The following is a 16,321-nucleotide window of genomic DNA, read 5'->3' on the forward strand; positions in this document are numbered from 1 at the left end:
CTCAGACCTCAGTCTGGCCTCAACTAACTTCAGAATGCAGGGGCTGCTGATTTTGAGTGTGCTCCTGGGGGCTGTCTTCAGCACTGAAGACTTTGTGGGGTAAGAGCATAGAGAAGACGAGGGACTGCCCTGAGGGATGCTCAGAGGATTTGTCCCACATCAATATGTAGAGGAGACAGGCAGGCAGGCAGGCAAGACAGACAGACAGACAGACAGACAGACAGACAGACAGACAGACAGAAGGACACACAGACAGACAGTTGAGCACAACCAGACAGTCTAGACGGTACCACCGTCTAGACTACTAGGCTACTGAGGGAGAGCAGGGCTGGGAAGGAACAGGCGTGTTAAGGAAATCTCCTGAGCCTTAAAGACTGCAGAGCTCCGAGGAGGAGTTTTCTGAAGATGAGGAAGGCAGAGGAGGACTGGTTGGCTTGGGGGGGGGGGTGTGAAAAAGTTATCTAATCTGGAATGAGGACTGAAACAAAGTCTAGAAGTTTCTAAAGAAAAGAGAAAAAAGATGAGGGAGCCCAGGCCCCGCCCCCCTCATTGCTGAGAACATTTGTGCTTCCACTTGTTTAGTGCTCATGTTCCATATCCTGTCTGGGGACTCAGGCCACTGTTCCCACTCCACCTGGAGTGGCTGGTGGCCAGGACAGAAGTGTCTTCTTGAGCTCAATGACACCACCCTGTGCATACTCTGCCCAGGCACCAGGTACTCCGAATCTCAGCAGCCAGCGAGGCCCAGGTACAGAAGGTGAAGAACCTGGAGGATCTGGAGCATCTGCAGGTCAGAGGCAAGAAGAAGGCCTCTCTGAGGCCCGAGGAAGCCTTCCAGGCCCGCTGAGCCCACAGAGCTCTGCAGCCCATGGTGCTGTGGATGAGTGCTGTTAGGAAATAAACTTCAACCTCCACCCCCAGTCTCTGATCTTTCTGCCCTTGAGCTCTCTCTCCTCCCACCTCCCTCCACTCTGGCCATTTCCTGTCCACACTAGACATTCTTCAGTCCCCAAGGTTTCCCCTTTTTTTCTCTGTCCCTTTCATCCACACCCCAGCCCCAATTTTACAGGTGGTTCTGGTGTCCACACCTCTTCCAGGCTGGCCCTGTCCTAGCCTGGTGTTCTGGTTGGTGCTGCCAGCCCACTGTGATAGTGCTTGCTCCTCTCCTCCTCAGTTGGACTTCTGGCGGGACCCTACCCGACCTGGCACCCCCATCGATGTCCGAGTGCCCTTTTCCAGTCTTCAGGCTGTCAAAATCTTCCTGGAATCACATGGCATCAGCTACACAATCATGATTGAGGATGTACAGTCCCTGCTGGATAAGGAAAAGAAACAGATGTCCACCCTCCAGGCCAGGGCCCAATCTACCGACACCTTTAACTATGCCACCTACCACACCCTGGAGGAGGTGAGGGCAGTCCTGGTGGGCACTTTCCACAAGCACCTTGCTTTTCATCAAGGCTGTCACGGTGGGCCAGAGAGAGCCAAGCTGGCTTGGGTGTGGGTGGGTCCTGGGTGGGGTTGCAGAGGGAGGAATCTGGGTACCCTGGAAAGCCATGGGACTCTTTCATTTTTCATCTCAGATCTATGACTTCCTGGACCTGCTGGTAGCTGAGAACCCACAGCTTGTCAGCAAGATCCAGATTGGCAACAGCTATGAAGGTCGCCCCATTTATGTATTAAAGGTAATGCATTCACAACTGTTGACGCACAAAGACACATGGATGGGCCCTGTCTTTAGGTGTAGGCGCTCTTGGGAAGCCGCAGTGTGAGGTAAATACCATGACATAGATTGCCTGTGTAAACTTTTAAGGACATCTGAGCTTCTGTGCCGGCCCAGAAGTGTGCACACCATTTCAACTCTGACGTGACTCAAGTGTTTCCAAGGAATATGGAAAGTATCAGTCAGGGAAGTCCAGAGAAAACACTGTGTTGAGGACATTCCCACAAAGAATTATCTGGGCCTGGAAGTCAGACTGATTTATATGGGGCTGAAGGAAGAAGGCCAATATCTGGGGCCCCATGAAAAGAACTTTCACCTTAGATACACAGAGCAAGTGGCTTGTGGCCCAGGTGGGTTCTCTCTCATGGGGCTGAGACAAGGTCACGGGTATGAATTATCCCTCAACTATTTTCCTGCATCCTCCAGTTCAGCACTGGAGGTGCCAACCGTCCAGCCATCTGGATCGACACTGGCATCCATTCCAGGGAGTGGGTCACCCAGGCCAGTGGGGTCTGGTTTGCAAAGAAGGTGAGACTGGGGACCATGGCTCATGTGGTGGAACATTGGTGTCGACCACAGGGGGAGGCCAGGGAATGTGTCTGTTGTTCTCTCATGCCACTTGGCCTTCTCGTCTCCTATTCTCACCAGATCACCCAAGACTATGGCCAGGACACAACTTTCACTCCCATTCTTGACAACATGGACATCTTCTTGGAGATTGTCACCAATCCTGATGGTTTTGCCTACACCCACCGCTCGGTATGGGCTACCTCTTCTCAGGGAAAGCAAAATCCACCTCTGAGACCCACAAGCCAAATCACTTCTAATCTCAGACTTCAAAGTCAGAGCGGATGGCAGAGATATCCTTTAGGACTGGCAGTACTCAACAGTGGCTCTCGCTGGCATTTTGGGCGGTTGGGTCTGTGTTTCGGATGGCTGTCCGGTGCATGCCTAGCAGTGGTTTGATCTGCAACCCACCTGAGGCCAGTAGAAACTCTACTCCCTGTCATAACCCAAACCATCTTCAGAAACCACAGACTGTCTTGATGCGAGGTCAAGACTGTCCTCAGTGGAGAGGTCCTGTCCCCGCCCTTCCTGCAAATGCAGCATCTGGTGGTCCCACGCGCGCTGTGGGTTTATTAATCCCTTTCCTTCCTCAGAATCGTATGTGGCGCAAGACTCGATCGGTCAGAGCAGGCTCCCTCTGTGTTGGGGCGGACCCCAACAGGAACTGGGACGCTGGATTTGGGAGTAAGGCCCACGTGGCGGCGGCCCATGGGACAACCCAGAAGACCTTCTTCCCCTGTCTGCACTTACTGCACGCCTTTTCTGCCTGGGGATGTCGGGTGGGGTGTGGGCTGTCAGCTCTGCTCAGAGTTCAAGGCAGTACTTAGAGATCTTGTCTGTAAACAGAACGTTCCTTCTGAATGAAAGGAAGATCTGAAAGCCTGTCTCCAGGACTTCCACCTTACCTTCTGCTCCCCTCCTCTGCCAGCCTCTGCCCAAACCTGGCTGTGAAGGGAGGCAGAACCCCAGATTATGAGGCCTCTCCCCTTTCCTTAATCAGGACGTGGGACTGAACACTTCCCCTTTCCTTCAACTTCATGCTGGCGGCTTACACCTGTAATCTTAGCTATTCGGGAGGCTGAGATCTGAGGATTGAGGGTCAAAGCCAGCCCGGGCACAAAAGTCCACAAAAGTCCCTGAGACTCTTATCTCCAATTAACCACCAGAAAACTGGAAGTGGCACTGTGGCTCAATCCGCAGGGCGGTAACCTTAAGCTGAAGAGCTTAGGGACAGCACCCAGGCCCAGAGTTCAAGCCCCGCCACAGACAACAAACAAACTGGGAGTCATGGGAGTATAGAAGTGACACCACATGCCAGGTATGCCCTTTGTCTGTCCACAGAGCCCGGAGCCAGCAGCAACCCTTGCTCAGAAACGTATCGTGGCCAGTTTGCCAACTCCGAAGTGGAGGTCAAGTCCATTGTGGACTTTGTGAAGGCTCATGGGAACATCAAGGCCTTCATCTCCATCCACAGCTACTCCCAGCTCCTCCTTTACCCCTACGGCTACACATCAGAACCAGCCCCTGACCATGAAGAGCTGGTAGGTGCCGACTCTGCTTGTCTTTGTCCCAAGGGCTTGGGTTTTCACCCATCAGGACTCTGGCGGGCTGAGGGTCTTCCTGTGCTCAGTACCCCATGCCTCCCTTGCAGCCCTGATGGTCTGGGAAGACTAGCAGGATGAACTAGCCTCACTTTCTTTCTGAGTGATCAATCATTTCTTTTTTTTCTTCTTTTTGTGCTGGTCCTAGGGTTTGAACTCAGGGTCTAGATGCCATCCCTTAGCTTTATTGTTCAAGGCTGGCGCTCTATCACTTGGGCCGTAGCCCTATTGACAGCATTTTGGGGGTTTATTGGAAATAAGAGTTTCACAGACTTTTCTATCCTGGCTAGCTTTGAACTGGGATCTTCAGGTCTCAGCCTCCTGAGTCACGAGGATTACTGGTGCCCAGCTTGGCTGAGTCGTCTTTCTAGGACAGAGGAAGGCACACTGAGCTAGACTTTGAACTTGCAGCACCACACCTGGAACTGCAATGGCATCAGAGGGCAGGGAAGTGCCAGACAGCCATCTTGCAGGGACAGAGGACTCGGGTGCTGTCAGCTCCAGGGCTGACCTCCATGACTGAGAAGGCTCCCTTGCCAGGGACCTGCTTCTGCTGCTGCCTGTTCCTGGACCATTCTGTCAGCCCCCAGACTGGCCTGGTCCTGACCAGAGGTCCTGCCTCCTATTTTCTCTAGGATCAGGTGTCCAAGGCTGCTGTAACAGCACTGGCTTCTCTGTATGGGACCAAGTTTACATATGGCAGCATCATCAAAACAATTTGTAAGTGGCATCTCCTGGCATCAAGTGGCTCTTTCTTCTCCAGGCACCAAAGTCTGGGACCATGGGTTGGGAGAAGGAGCCCGGTGAATGGCTTGCCATCTGGGCCATCTGGAAGGGTGGGTCATGCCTTTTCCAGGCATGAACTCTGACTTGGGGTTCTTGTGAGCCCTCTTGTCTTTTTATCCTGGGTTCAAGTCCAGCCTTGTGGATAGACGGCATGGTAGGTTCTGTAAATGTACAAATCTGTACAGATCGACAGATTGGCACACCACCAGGAAATTCTGCTTTAAAAAACAAAACAAACCACAAAACAGCACTTCTCCTCTAATGCCCTTTAGTTAGGGAATCTATAGTCTTTTTCCCCACTTACTTCCACCATCCATGAGATGCCCTAGTAAGGGGCATTGCTGCACCAAATGAAATTCAGCTGGCAAGTATTTACTGAGCACTTGCTTTGTCCCAGGTCCAGTTATGTATGTCTGGGCGAATACAATAAACAAGAAGCAGGAAAGTTACATGACGGATATGCAGGGAAACTGACAATGAGTTTAGTGTTAGGTGATAGATGCAGGGAGAGGCCTCTCTCCAGAGCAAGGGTGGGGTGAATCAGGACCATTAGGATAGAGGTTGAAGACTGGGGCCAAAAGCAGGCCCCATCAACACTGAGGAATTTGGGCCCGCACTGAAGTGAGGGGGAGGCTGAGCTGTGTGATCTGGCTGGAGTGTGTGGGGCCCAGCCAAGCAGATCAGTGGAATGCCTCAGAAGGGGGAGGGGGAGGGAAGCAGGGGAGGGTACAACCCACCTGGCTTCTTGGGTCCTGTGACCAGTTTTAGGAGACAAGCGAGTGTCCATCTTACCCAAGGTAAGATCCTAGGCTTTTTAGAAACTCTTTCAACCCTGGGTCAAACCATTTCAAACTTGCAACAGTGTCAAGTTAAACATCTAACTTGCATGTGTGGAAATAATCATAATGAGTCCCTTTTGTGCACTAATTGATGCTAATCACTCAAAACCAAAAACCTAACATGCTACCCACGCCTGCTATACATACAGCCTGATACAAAGAGAGTGGCTTCAGTATCTATTATTTACTGCAAATTTGGTCCAGCTTCCTTCTAGATGATAGGGGACAATTTTGCTTTGACTCTGGGTCTGCAGGCCAGACCACTGGGGTGTGTGGTGGGGGGAGGCAGGGGATCTGATTTCTCAAGTGGTGTCATGGGGTGACTGTTGGGTAGAGTTTTCAGACAAGCTTTTGTAACGCACAGCTTTTTTGGCATCCCCCAGAGAATAAATGGTATAACATTGCTGGGCTCCTTCTTGAGCCTTGGGCTTAGTGCCAGTGAGAGATTCCTGAAAGCTAGGCTGTTTGTCTACAGTACACCCTGGTAGACCCAGACTCCACTTGGCCATGCATGTAGCTCTGGGCTTTGGGTCACTAACCAGGCCTGTGAAATTTCTAAAGTGACTGACCCTTGCTCCCATGTGCTCCTGCTCCTGCCCCAGATCAAGCCAGTGGGAACACTGTCGACTGGACCTACAACCAGGGCATCAAGTACTCCTTCACCTTTGAGCTTCGAGACACAGGGCGCTATGGCTTCCTGCTGCCAGCCTCACAGATCATTCCCACAGCCCAGGAGACGTGGCTGGCACTTCTGACCATCATGGAGCACACTCTGAATCACCCCTACTGAGCCGGCCCTGTGGCTCCCTCTTCTTCTTGCCAGCCCCATCCAAGCAACCAAATAAAGTTTGACTGTCTCAGGAGCAAGATTTTGGGGGCTTATGTATAGAATGCATATAGTACGGCCACTCTTTCAAGATGGGGATAGAAGTGGTTTAATTCTTGCAGGTCTTGATGGAAATAGATGGATGGTTGAACTACATGACCCCTAAATTCCCCCACATTCCAGGGTGCTGGGAAGCTGTATCCGAGAGGCATCTGTTTTAACTAGACCACCCTGAGCTCAGCTTGCCAGTGGGGTGATTTGTTCCTATCTTGGTAGCAAGCAGCAGCTACAGCTGCTAACCAAATGCCTGGTACCCTGTGGTGCAAGGAATTCAGCACATATGCAATAGTCTAACTGGTTGTATCCATTCGTCTATCAAAGCAATAACCTGGATGGGAAATACAATAATCTTGGTGGCCACTGCTGTCTGAAATAGATGTTTTAAGCCAAGTAAAACAGCAAAATGTGGTCTTCTACTCCTGAATTACATTGGAGGAAAGCAACTGAGTGAAATGAAATCATTCACTAAAGACAAAGTTTTGAACCTGGGGTATTTTATTAATTGTAGTGAATCACAAATTGCTTTGCATTTAGAGGTAGAAGTAGTTTATTTTTCCTTTGCTACAACCTTCCTGGCAGGACTCCAGCACATCCCTATGTGCTTGTTCCATCATCCCACTCTTTCCTACAGGAGTTGACTTCTCTTCCCTGGCTTGGTCATGCCAAGGCCTATGACAGTACACTTGGTGGCTGGTACAGTGCATAGAGTACCTCAGCTTTTAAGCTAGGATCTACCTTTGTTTCTTCCATATCTTCTGAAAATGTGGACCAGGGGTTAAAGCTAAGTGGTAGGAAAGAGTGGGGAGAGGGGCTCACTCAGCTCAGGTTTCAAGATGCCTTCAGCTCTACTGACTCTTCTCTTTGTCACATAAAATACCTTCCCCTCTTTTTTTGTAGAAAAAGGAATATTAGCTTTTGTTTTTTGAAAAAGGGATATTAGTTTTCATCATGGAAGTTTGTTTTTCCTACCAAATATTCCAGTTTCACTTTGTTGTTGTTGTTGGTGGTGGTGGTGCAGAGGATTGAACTCAGGACCTTGTGCTGGCTAGGCAGGTACTCTACCATTTGAATCACACCTCCAGGACCTTACCCAACATTCTAAAAAAGAAGAAGGAGATTCACCAGATATGAACTTTTGTGTAAGTAAGTTTGTGACACAAGGTGAAAAGGTGTTTTAGCTAGGTATGGTGGTGTATAAAAACTAATCTCAGGGCCAGGAGTTTGGCCTAGTGGTTAAAGTGCTTGCCTAGCATGCACGAAGACCCGGGTTCGGTTCCTTGGTACCACATACATAGAAAAAAGCCAGAAGTGGTGCTGAGGCTCAAGTGGTAGAGCTCTAGCCTTGAGAAAGTCCAAGGACAGTGCTCAGGCCCTGAGCTCAAGCCCAGGAATGGCAAAAAAAAAAAAACAAAAAACTAATCTCAGCACTCAGTGGTGTGATCAGGAGGATAGTTTTGGGTCAGCCTGGTGCTTGAGATTGTCTTTAAAAAAAGTGCTTCAGTCTTTACAGAAAGGTAATTCTCCTTGTATTATCTTCTTTTTCATATATTTTTTATTATAATTAGTAGAAGGTTACATTATATTCACCAGATAGAAGGTGCATTACTTCACAAACATTGATACCCTTTCTCATGATATGGTCCCCATTTCCCTCCCTCACCCCCATCCCTCATCTTGTTTTCCCCCCTTCCCTATCCAATTTCAAATAACCAAATACACATATATACAATGTATCTGATAACAAGGTAAAATACTGTAACAATATGAGATAGCCAAGGGACAGCAAAAGAGATGAGAGATAACATAGTACATTAAGGACAACAATCACTCATTATATGGCTTTTGTTTCTATATCCTGGAGGTCCTTTCATTTAGCGTCATTCTTATGGCCTTATGAATCTAGGTTTTGTTCTATTGTAAATCTCTGCTAGGAGAGCCCAAGGTTTCTACTGATTATGACAAATGAGGGAAACCATTGAGCCTATGTTCCTTTGAGTCTGGCTTACTTCACTTAATATGATCTTTTCTAAGTCTTTCCATTTCCTTACAAATGAGGCAATGTCTTTCTTCCTTATATTATCTTCTGAAAGACACTTCCCTTCAATCCATGTATCAAAGGATTATAGGTAAGTTAAAACCCATTTCAACTGAGTTTGGCCAAGTAGGAAGCTAATCACCTTTTGTTTAAAATGTGCAAAAGAAAAAAATAGCATGACGATATATCCCTTATATAACTGGATATTCATATGGCGGAATGGCTTAATTTAAAAAGAATTTTGCTATCTCTAATAGCGATATCCTTGTTTGGCATCCAATCTCTGACACCATCAATAATACCTGGTCTATAGATGCCCAGTTACTCTTTATTGAAGGAACCTTCCCTGTTTTATTAACGAAGTCATAAATTTTATCATGTATAATGTGGCCTTGGACAAGTTATTTTGCATTTTCAGAGATGTACCTTAGAAAGCAGGGCTGAAGTAAGGATGAGGTTTTAGGAAGTTGCAAAGTTAAGGAATGAAGCAATGTAGGATCCACAGGTGGGGACTTGTTTTCCTCTCTAGCACTCAGCCGATGTGTGCCATTCACTAACAGTGTTAATATTAATAATAATATATTTCAATTAAAGGGAGGCATAGCAGTGAATCATTCATTTTTTCAGCTGTGAGAAGAGCCTTACATTGTTTGAAAATATGTATTTTTACTAACCTATGGGTAAAAAATTTAAACTTATTAAAGCATAAAGCTGAAATAATTTTATAAATATGCAACTTCTATAGCAATAAGTATTAACTGAGGAGTTTAAGGTAAAATAAGTAAATAGGATTAAAGAAAAAAAACATTTCAAAATACAAATAGGTCTTCCCCAAAGAAACAGAAAAGGATAATAAATGAATGAAAGATACTGATTATGGGGAAATTCCTAACATGTTGAAGAAAAAAAATATTTTTCTCTCATTGATTGACAGGAATAATAAGCCTGAGTACTCTGTGTTATCAATGGCCTGAAAAAATAACAGTTAGATGGGAGGATATATATCTGTGCCACCTTTCTGAAAACTTGGTAGTTTCTTTCTGCTCAGAAAATCCACTTGGAAAAACTAAATTTTTTCAGCATTTATTTATTTATTTATTTATTTTGCCAGTCCTGGGCTTTGAACTCAGGGCCTGGGCACTGTCCTTGGGCTTTCTCAAGGCTAAAGCTCTACCACTTGAGCCACAGCACCATTTCTGGCTTGGGAAAACTAATTTTATAAAAATATTTGAACAATTCAAAATATGTAATATTCAAGAAAATGCTCACTGCATTTTTTTTGTGTAGTGCTATCAGCTTAAATAAAAGAAAAAGTATGCCATCTCTAAAAAAAAAAACCTCATGAGAATGGAATAGTAAAAACCAAAGAAAAGGATGTGAAATAATGGTCAGCATTGATGCCCACAGGCCAGACACATCCACAAGACAGAATATCATGTCACTCAAGGTCTGTGTGGATGGGGGAAAATGGTGCAGCACATGAAGTGAAAGCAGCTCAGTACGAGATGGAAATATTCTAAAAGTGGGTTATGGTGATGGCCATACAATTCTGTAAATTTCATAAAAATCATTGAACCAGAATGAGAGAATTGGATGGTATGTGATTTGTAACACACACACATGCACACAGTACCCAGAAGGGCATATCCTCCAATAATAACTGTGAGTATTTTGGGTAATGCTACTGAACTTTCTGGAATTCCTTCCAATTTGCTTTCACAATCAGCTCTGAGTATATGTGTGTGTTGAGACACACCAGCTGGCAAATCATCAGTATGTCATTACCTAACTCATTTTCAACAACAAACATCTAAACGGCTATCTAATCTTTGCTGAAACTTTTTTTTTTTTTTTTTTTTACAATTTGTTTAAGCCTATGCCATCCGTGGCATCCTACTTCACTGACTTTCCCAAAACCCTGTGCTGCTTCTTATCTTCACACTCCAGATGTCGGGGAGTGGCTGTGTCACCAGCCAGGATTTCTCAGGTCTCCCCTGGGATCATTCCCCAGCATTCTGTGAAGCTCCCAGGAGCTCAGTCTCTCATATCCGGTTCCCATCACCGACTTGGATACTTACACTGATGCCTATTCTCTAGGCCCCCTCCAAGACCTTTAAATGAACCCATTTTGACTTCGTAGAGCCTTCAGATGGTTCTCAGTGTGGCCTGGGAACCACGGCTGGTCCATGAATTTCCTCCAGGTGCTGTCTGGAGTTAATACTGATACACATACCTAGCCCTCTGGTTTGGGCCTTAAGTTAAAATTGAAATGTCATTGAATACAATCCAGAGATGACCTCACTAGTTCCTCATCCAGGGCTGAGCTATTCATCATTCTGGCCACAGTTCTGCAAGGGCAAAGGGGACCTGGTGGACTTGACACAGAGCAGGGGCTCTGGCTTGAAGGATGATGCAAACATCATGTTGTAAACACACCAAGATCCAGATGTTACCTAGAGGGAACAGAGGTGACCTACTGTAACACTTTCAGTGGCTAAGCTGAGGAAGAGCTCTGAGAAAAACAGGGAGTGCCTAGCAAATCTGAAAACCCATCAAAGGGTAATGAATTCTTCCCCAAAGCTTTCAGGATTCGCATTAATTTGGCAACTCCAGCGAGGAGCATCATCTAACAACCCCGGAGGCTGAGGTGGCCAAGGGTTTATAGCCAAAATAGAAGGAGAAAATGTGAAGTCCCTGCTTAACTGCTGCAGTGGTGTGAGCTGAATTTTTAGCAGAATGTGGTGTGGAGCAAGGATTCTGTGGGAACAAGTTGTGTATGGGAGAGGCTTTGTCTGTTTCCCAGGTATACCAGGCTTGTTACCACAGCCTGATTCTTCAATTTATGTTCCACCACAAAAGAAAAAGATCAGACACAAATCAAATCAATATGGGTTATTGAATGAATAGTTTTAGCTAAGAGTAGTGTGCCCTAATTCCTAATCTAGTTAAAAGTTTGGCTCCCCTTTCTTAAGTGGAAGCTCACAAGATGTCCCTTGACACAACTGTCTTCAAGACAGGATAGCTCAGAGATGATGCAAAGGTAGAAATACATAGTCTCAAGGACTAGTGTTTCAGATCCTGGACTCCTAGCGTTCTTGTGGAGGCAGGAGGATCATCAATGATGGAGAATCTTGGTGATGAGGACAGAAGGTAAAAATGAAAGAAGTTCTGTTTTCATGGGTAAACAGAGGCATCTGTTGCCCAGGGATAAGCAAGGCATGAGAACATGCTTGAAGGCTGCTTTCTCAGACCTGGATCCTTACTTCTCACCACCTATCCAGTGATGGACAAGCTGCCTCCCTACCACCCCAGCTGCAGTCTCATCTGAAAATGGGGTAATTTGCCTCTTAGGATCGCTGGGAGCATCAGGTAAACCAACAAGTACTAGGTAGAGGCTAGGAGTTCCATTGAATACACAGTGACCGCTCTAAGTATGTGCTAGTGGTTTTTAAGGGGGAACCTTCAAGATTTGAAAAACAACCCTCTCAGATGGGAACAATAGTTTATCTCCACTTGATGAGTGCTGAAGGCTACTGAGGAGACAGTGAAAATGCCTGGCAGGTGGAGCCAGTCAGGGTAACCATAACTCCTGAGATCCCTGTACTTCCCCAAGATCCAAAAGCCTCAGAGCTGTGGATGCCTCCTGGACAAAGGCAGGATGTCCCAGGGGACCGCAGCAGGTAAATTTCTGCACGTTCAGAGGGGCAGATAAGAGTCTGTGGCCGCCATGATGGCCATGACATAGGCCCAGTGGTCTTGACAGGCGCAGTCATTTATTCACAGATACCTCTAGAAGGGCCACTGTCACTGAGTAGGTCATCCACATTGTCTGGGAGTTTATAGTCTAAAAGGGTTTAGGTTAAAACATTGATACTCTTGGAAACACATGGTCCATCAGCCAGTAAGTGCCTTTTGCTTGTCATATTTTATCAGGTGCCTCAGTATGTTATATAGATAAAGAGAATTTGCTTCTAAATTCAGAACAAAGGCGATCAAGCACCGGAGAGTAGTGTGACAAATACAAAAACCCATTCATTGAACCCTATTCCATCAGAATTCATGGCAAAAATAATGCCACCAGGGGCCGGGAGTTTGGCCTAGTGGTTAAAGTGCTTGCCTAGCATGCATGAAGACCCGGGTTCGATTCCTCGGCACCACATACATAGAAAAAAGCTGGAAGTGGTGCTGAGGCTCAAGTGGTAGAGCTCTAGCCTTGAGAAAGTCCAAGGACAGTGTTCAGGCCCTGAGCTCAAGCCCAGGACTGGTAAAAAAAAAAAATAATAATGCCACCATTATTACTAGAGGTGCGTGAGTGGAATGTGTGTGTTTGTGCGTCTGCACACATGTATGTCTGTAACCCAGCTACTCAGGAGGCAGAGGACTCTATTTTGAAGTCAGGCTGGAAAAAAAAAATACATTGAACCTCAACAAATAAAAACAAACCATGCCTGATGGTAATGTCTGTAACTCTAGCTCTGCAGGGAGCGTAGATAGCAAGGAGGATCTTAGTCCAAGCCAGCCTCAGGCAAAAGAGCCCAGGACACTTTCTGAAAAATAACTGAAGCAAAAAGGGCTGCTTAGTTCAAACCCCAGTACTACCATCCCTTCAAAGGTTTCACCATTCGATTTTCTTATATTGTAACTGCGTAGGCGCCAATTTAAGGATGCTGTAATAACAATCACTACAACTCTAGAAAAGCATTGGTACTCAAATGTACTCTGAGAAAGTGGAGCTGTGGCTTAAGGGGTAGAGCAGTAGCCTTGAGCTGAAGAGCTCAGGGACAGTACCTGGCCCAGAGTTCAAGTCCCATGACCGACAAAAAAAAGTTCTGTACTCTGAGCCCTCTAAAACACTGTCTTATTTATTGCTTTGATATGAAAAATACATATTTCTCAATTAAAAATTAATTGAAATGTATAAAGTACTCAACAGGACCATTAAGTGGATGCTTATAACCCACATTTCTGATTTTCTGGGGAAAAATACTATGAGATTTCGTCTTTGAAAGACTTGTGGAAAAAAAAAACCCACAACTGTTGTCCACTAAAGACATTGAGAACATTCTGGAACCAGTTCTTAATGGTTATCGTCAGGGTTGGGCAAAAGGGCAGACAGGGATTTAAATGTTAGATAACACAGAAGACAGTCTCTATAACCCACAAACAACATGGCAGAAACTAAAGCCAACCTAAGAAAAATCACAACATATTTCCTTTAGAAGGGAAGAATTTTGTTTTGTTCTGTTTGCTTGGTGAATAGCTTAAAGTCTTAAGATATTTTTGTTAGTTTAAATAGCACCAAGCACCAAGGAAAAAAAATTAAGCAACTAACGAACATTATTTATTCTATTTTATTCCAGTCTACACCAAGTCCAATAGGCCTGTGCTGGCTCTGACTTCCTACTGCAGTGAAAAATGAAAACTGACTGTAGGATATATGACAGTTTTCAGTAGATTGAGCCTGACATTAATACAGCTCCGGATATTCTCATTTTCCAACAAGTACTGTGGCTTCTTCCTCGCACCCTCCTCCCTTTTTTTCCTTCTTCCCCTTAATCCTTTGAGGCATTTCATATGTTATTAAATAGTTGCTATCATTGTTGCTGGGCAAAGCTATTGTATACCCATAAAGCACCTTCTTTCTCCGAGGTTACCAGTTCCCAGGGAAGGCAGTCTGTCAGTCTAAACTGCTGGCAGAAAAGCCATTTTTCAATCTGTTCAAAAGTGGCCACTGAGGCTCCCACCCCTCCCCACCCGGCCAACCCCAGCCTTCTAACTAGAGTGCTGAGGTGTTTTGCTCTAACTGCAATGATTTCCTGATTCAGTTATACAAAGAGGCACTCATTCAAATCACACCAGTCTCCTGGGGCACCCCAAATCATCCTGACAGAGAGGAAGAGAGACGTTGGCAGGTTTCAGCACATTAATAGCAAACGACAAATTAGTAACTATGTTTCTTAACTATGTTTCTTTAATCTTCAACATTCATAATCACACAAAGTATCACTGATCATTTAAATAACACATGTCAAATAACCTAATGAAGGAACTAGTAAAGCAGAATGTTAAAGGGACTTATCTGGAGCATGTAAAAAACATCTGTAAGTAATGCTGAACACACAATGTGTAGAATCACAACAGGCCTTTTGAAATTTTAAAATCTTTAACAGGGCAAAGTGCTAAGGAGAAAACATACATAAATATATCTATACATCTATAGCTTGCTCTAGGTAAAATCACTGCTTTCCACATATATCCAAGAGTTTCTATCACTAATATCTGAAGAAGGATGAGGAGGAACTATCTGTTATTTTCAGAACAGAATTGGTGGGGAAATCTAATCTCCTGACTAGCCAACTTGAAAATGGCATATCCAGAACTTGTTAGAGAAAAACTCTTTTCTTTAAAAACCTATATGTGTCAAAGATGGATGAAAATCTTGTCCATGCTAGGGGAAAGCTATGTGTGGAAACATTTGCATTTTCCTATCTGTGCTGTAAAGAAAATAAAAAGCCAGAATATTTTGGCATTTGCAAAAGGCTGAACTAAGTTCTCAGGCAATAAATTTATGGGGAAACATGACAAGCTCTTCATTAAAGCTATGTGTACATTGGCTGAATTTTATACAAGATTCTAGAATCTTGTGGAAAATTGGGCACGGCTTGACATCTGAACAATGTCCCTGGTTTGTTTGATTTCTAAAGCTTCGGAAAATGTTGCACTTTAGAAATCAAGTAGAGAAGAATAAACACATTCTGAAACAGAGCTCGGCTGAACTGGAGTTATTTTTCCATATGTCTCCATGAGATATTTATTATGTTTATTTCTCTTACAAACAGAGTCCTCATGCTAGAAATACTGTGGTGTGCTTTTTCTTTTTCTTTTCCTTTTTGGTGATGAGAAAATAGTACTGTTAAGGCAAATCTTACCCAGCAGCAGGAACCACCTAAGATGGGCAATTTTCAGTTGGCTTTTCAGAAGCTGGTTGCCATGACAAAGAGCACAATTTATTCCTTAGTCTCTTATCACAGCTACAATCACAGACCATAAAAATTAACAAGGCTCTTTTCCTTTTCCATGTGATTTCCGAGTTCCTCATCCTTACCTGAGGTCTTTTGTTCCCCCAATTAAATAGAATGAATGTCAGTCATCTAGCAATTCAATTAATGCTGATTCAAAATTCCGGCCCAAACCAGAATCTATAATCACAACCTCCTAATCACAGCTCAGCCATGAGAATAAAAGTAAGCAGGAAATTGCACTAATTACTCAATTAGACTAATACTGTATTTTTAAGCAAGGGCTTATGGGGGTTATCAGCCCTGACAAAGCACTCTAGAGCCCCTTAAACCTATTGGGTTTCCCGGTTGCTTGAGCAGAGCTGGTCTTTTCAAGTGGCCATGATTTCGGTCCATCTGATATGGATGGACCTGAATCAGGTGATGGACTTTTATTTACAACTGAGATAGTAACACCCAGCCCTGGGTGGCTGTGGTGGGCTTCCAGAGGCTCTCAGCACAGGTTTGTACCATGGCCAGCCCATCCTGTGGGCTCCTTCTGGTATAAAGGCAGTTAGCCCCAAGAACAACTGGACATGGGGGAACATTCAGTTAAGTGTAGAGCTTTTCTACAAAACTGTATAACTGAGCCTGGCTCACAGGCAGCGAGTGGCCTCTGAACTCCCAATGGAGCCTGTAGCACGCCAGGCTGAGCAGGCCTCAGCCAACACTGGTGCTTGGTGTGGGGCCTGTGCAGTCCTGGGGGACAGGGGCCTGCGCCAAGCCCACCTGGAGAATCTTCTAGGAAATCAATAGTGAATGAAAAAAAACAAACTGGATAGGAGGAACACAACACAGATGTGACTGAAGTATTTACAAAATACCA

The 16,321-nt window shown here is 45.2% G+C and overlaps 1 protein-coding gene across 1 annotated transcript; it reads left to right on the top strand.

Annotated features, from left to right (window-relative positions):
- Nucleotides 1-34: 34 nt before the first annotated feature.
- Cpa1 (carboxypeptidase A1) lies at nucleotides 35-6,306 on the top strand. The gene is made up of 10 exons (XM_090332391.1): nucleotides 35-99; nucleotides 709-790; nucleotides 1,175-1,408; nucleotides 1,584-1,685; nucleotides 2,150-2,251; nucleotides 2,372-2,482; nucleotides 2,884-2,974; nucleotides 3,632-3,831; nucleotides 4,527-4,611; nucleotides 6,119-6,306. The coding sequence occupies exons 1-10, from the start codon at nucleotides 35-37 to the stop codon at nucleotides 6,304-6,306; spliced, it is 1,260 nt and encodes a 419-aa protein (XP_090188517.1).
- The last annotated feature ends 10,015 nt before the right edge of the window (nucleotides 6,307-16,321 follow it).

The sequence above is a fragment of the Megascapheus bottae genome, chromosome 5 (genome assembly GCF_031878675.1).
Source record: "Megascapheus bottae isolate mThoBot1 chromosome 5, mThoBot2.hap1, whole genome shotgun sequence".
NCBI lineage: Eukaryota > Metazoa > Chordata > Mammalia > Rodentia > Geomyidae > Megascapheus > Megascapheus bottae.